The 4,190-nt window shown below is 48.6% G+C and overlaps 1 protein-coding gene across 1 annotated transcript; it reads left to right on the forward strand.

The window, feature by feature from the left end:
- The first annotated feature begins 2,426 nt into the window (after positions 1-2,426).
- LOC124688414 (transcription factor MYB93-like) lies at positions 2,427-3,632 on the forward strand. Its single transcript, XM_047222098.1, has 3 exons — positions 2,427-2,559; positions 2,655-2,784; positions 2,900-3,632. The coding sequence occupies exons 1-3, from the start codon at positions 2,427-2,429 to the stop codon at positions 3,630-3,632; spliced, it is 996 nt and encodes a 331-aa protein (XP_047078054.1).
- Positions 3,633-4,190: the final 558 nt, after the last annotated feature.

Consider the following 4,190-nt stretch of genomic DNA (forward strand, 5'->3'; position numbering starts at 1 on the left):
GTGTGATGCAAGGTCTAATGGTACAAAAGTAGCTCCCCTAAACCCTAGACCCTAGCCCTAACCCTACGCCGAACCCTAACGAGTAGATCAGGCACACCTTCGATCGTGTGATAATGGCTCGAGCTGCGGGTGTATGTGCCAAAGGGTCCCAATCTTGGTTCTCCATGTGTATATGTCCTAAACAAACCTAAAAGAATGAAAATGTACATTGTTGCACCCTCGCGCGGAGAAATCTAGGGGTAGACCCGCCGGGGCACACGTTCCGCTGTTTTGGGGGGAGGAGGGGAGAACAACCGCCGGAGCACCGGAACCCCACCAAATCTTGCATGTGGGCCTATGCTATGTGTCAAAGTGTGGTTCAAGGTGTGATTCACCAAATGGTGCATGGCATGGATCCCCGGTCTGACATTCCTCACCTTCGGGCGATAACACTTAACAGATTCCTGGACGTGTACGGTGAAGTGTCCCGCCGCGAGTATATCGGGGGCTAGACTGTGCCAAAGGGTGCCACACATGGTTTTCCATATGTCCATGGACTAAACAAACCTAAACCTATGAAAAGGTATATTGGTGGAACCTCGCGCGGAGAAATCTAGGGGGTAGACCATCCGGGGCCCACAGCACAGCCGTTTTTAGGGGGAATGACCCCGGAGCACCGAATGCCACCAAAACTTGCAAGTAGACCTAAAACCTAACCCTAACAAACCTAAAAGAATGAAAAAGTACATTCTGCACCCTCGCGCGGAGAAATCTACGGGGGTAGACCCGCCGTCCCGCTGTTTTTGGGGGAAGGAGGGGACGGCCGCCGGAGCACCGGAACCCTGATATATGTGGGGGATGAACATGGAGACTAATTTTGTATTGCACATAGTGTAATAAATAGTCATCAAAAAGAAAAACTAATTAACAAAATAAATATAAGTAGTAGATGAAATAAAATAGTTAGAAAAACAAATAAAATGTATATTGGCGCACGGCAAAGGAGAGCAGCGCACGGCAAAGGACCCTTTGCCGTGCAACTGGTCTGTCTGCACGGCAAAGGGGCGAGACACGGCAGTGCCCAGGCCTTTGCCGTGCATTGTTTCTTTGCCGTGCGGCTTGCAGGGACTTTGCCGTCCTACTATCATTGCCGTGCGCTGCTCCCAGATTTTGCCGTGAGATATTGCTTTGCCGTGCGCCAAGTCTTTCTTTGCCGTGCTAGGTTTCTTTGCCGTGCGCTGCTCCTAGACTTTGCCGTGCGTGTTGACGTTGCCGTGCGGTCTGCTTGCTGCGCACGGCAAAGAAATCTTTGCCGTGCAGCAGCTCACGGCAAAGATAGGCTGCACGGCAGCGCCTGATTTTCCCGTAGTGGATATAATATACGGGTCTTGCCAAGTAGGAGAACAATATTACCAATACAATAAGTACTACTAGTAGTACAATCGTTGCATCTTATTTTTAACAGACAAAAGGGAACAAATTTTTTGCAGGTTATACGACGGGCGGCTTTCTGGATACAACAATGGGCGTTCCTCCTCCCGGAAGATCAGCGGGAGATTATGGATACTGGATGCAACCGTATGCTGACGGTTACTCAGGATTTCTTCTTCCAGGCTACTGGGTGGCGACACACTAGTAGAATTCAGAATGGATAGCTTTGTTTGCTTCTTTTTCTTCCGTTGGTTGATACATGTCTCAACCCTATCGGATCAGTGATGTAAAACTTTTGAACTACAACTGCTTTAAATAAATGAAAGCCGTGTGCATCAATCTGATGCAGAGGCTGGGCTATGCCCCATTTCGAAAAAAAAAAAATCGTTGCATCTGGACGGAGCTATGACTGGACTCGTATCGAATGACAGTTGTTGAAACTGCGCCAGTTCAGTGTGCACACTTCGACGAATCTACTTCTGAAACTTTTGTTCGATTATCTGGAATAACACGGAGGAGCAAATAATACTAGCAGAATAGGGTACATAAGACATGTTCTAATGAGCTGTTAATTAACAATGAACTAATGATTACCCGCAAAAAAATGAACTAATGATTTCTCTGATGAATGCCAACATCCAGTGCAAAGACAGGGTATAACACTAAACTGGCGCAGTTTAAAAAACAAGATAATCATAGCAAGGATTAAGAAGAAACCCTTTTAACAATAATTCTAAAGGAGGACAGGGTATATCGATGTGATTGATTACCCTTTCCCTCCTTCGTCACATACTCGAATAATGAAAGGGCAAATCAGTCATTACTACTTGAATAAATTATGTCTAACCTTGGTTTAGGAATCCAGGATTTCTTCTCCTTTATATAGAGGAAGCTGTGTTCCGGTGACCAGCCATCCTTGGCACAGGAAACCCAAGGACCAAGCTTGGAAGGCAGATAGCTTGTCTCCCTCCTTCCCAACTGCACCATCCTACCCCAATCCTATCTCAGTCCTATCAATGGGGAGGTCTCCTTGCTGCGATGAGAATGGCCTCAAGAAAGGCCCTTGGGCCGCTGAAGAAGACCAAAAGCTCACAGAGTACATCGTAAAAAGCGGCCATGGGAGCTGGAGAACACTGCCGAAGCTTGCAGGTATATGCCATACACGCTTATAATTTCTGTCTGAGAGCACAGTTGCCATAGCTAGCTTTAATTCATAGTGTGACTCATGCATGCATCTCTCACAGGACTGAACAGGTGTGGCAAGAGCTGCAGGCTGAGATGGACGAACTACCTGAGGTCAGATATCAAGAGAGGGAAGTTCACCCCCGAGGAAGAACAGACCATTCTCCAACTCCACTCCGTCCTTGGCAACAAGTAATGCACAACCTCTACCAAATCCCTTCCACATATACTCCTGCCATCTATCAACTGTCCTTTGACATGAGGCGCTCTAGCTAACACCCGTAAACTGTTGTGCTGATCAAACCAGGTGGTCAGCCATCGCAAAGCACCTCCCGGGGCGGACCGACAACGAGATCAAGAACTTCTGGAACACGCACCTCAAGAAGAAGCTGATCCAGATGGGCTTCGACCCCATGACACACCGACCAAGAACCGACTTCTTCGCTGCGCTGCCACAGCTCATCGCGCTTGCCAACCTCCGCCAGCTCGTGGAGCAGCATCCATGGGAAGACAACACCTCCAGCCACCTCCAGCTGCAAGCCGATGCAGTCCAGGCGGCAAAGCTCGATTACTTACAGTGCCTGCTTCAGTCTGCAGCGGCCATTGTGAGTAGTCCCACCTCCAGCAGCATAAAAACCATCCCTACTGACCTGGAGCAGATTGGCCTCCTTAGTCCTTCGCAGATGTCTTCCTCTTCCTCGTTGTCGTCCCCAAGGATCCTGGAGGGTATCAACGGCCAAGACTTCTTAACTGGGCAACTGCCTGACATCCAGATACCTAGTAGCTCATTCTATGAACAGCCCATCATCAATGGTGGTAACCAGAACTCAGATTACACTGCGAACAACGGTGATGGGGAGAATAGCACCCACAAACCGTTGTTCATGTCAGAGAACTCCCTTCCGTCGCTTGATGACTTCCCTATTTGCATCCTTGGGGATGCTTGCATCACCTCAAGATGTGATGCTGATGGTCACAGCGCTCAGCTCCCTATTTGGTCTGAGTCATTTTATGACCACTTCATGAGCGAGTTTGCATGAGTTCTGACTTACTCGAAGTGTGTGTTACTCCCTCTCTCGTTAGCTTCTCTGCTAGATGCCCTGCTCCGTTCAAATTATAGTCTGACGATTGCTCAGGCATGGAGGCGAGGTCCCGCGGGGTCTGTGGCACGGTGGCGCACGAGCTGAACGTGGGCGCCGCTATGGGGCTATGCCGCTCTCGGGACATGCCGCTCGCGTTTCAGCCGCTCTTTTGGACGAATGCTATTTCCACCATGCGTTTAATTTTTTCGATAAAGGGAATACATTAATATCGAGAGATACCAATTACACCCAGCCTCTGCAACAACGCACCACCCTAATGGCACTACGGATGCACACAGCCAAAAAAAGGAAAAGAAAACTAAGAAACAAAAGTCCCGCTACAGTATCACGGACCTAACAACAGCAATACATCCACCACCATGACAACACCTGAATTGCAGACTCTCCAAAAAACGACGCCTCCAAGAAGGAAACAATGCTTCAACACCGTCGTCGCCCGATCAAAGATCTTAGGTTTTCACCCTGAAGATAGTCCCCACTCTCAAAACAATGCCT

Source organism: Lolium rigidum, chromosome 2, assembly GCF_022539505.1.
Source record: "Lolium rigidum isolate FL_2022 chromosome 2, APGP_CSIRO_Lrig_0.1, whole genome shotgun sequence".
Classification (NCBI taxonomy): Eukaryota; Viridiplantae; Streptophyta; class Magnoliopsida; order Poales; family Poaceae; genus Lolium; species Lolium rigidum.

Excerpts from the sequence above, each read along its gene's own strand:
- LOC124688414 (XM_047222098.1), top strand. The coding sequence starts at position 2,427 with ATGGGGAGGTCTCCTTGCTGCGATGAGAATGGCCTCAAGAAAGGCCCT. Across the intron at positions 2,560-2,654 it reads AACACTGCCGAAGCTTGCAG|GACTGAACAGGTGTGGCAAG; the intron begins GTATATGCCATA and ends CATCTCTCACAG. Across the intron at positions 2,785-2,899 it reads CACTCCGTCCTTGGCAACAA|GTGGTCAGCCATCGCAAAGC; the intron begins GTAATGCACAAC and ends TGATCAAACCAG.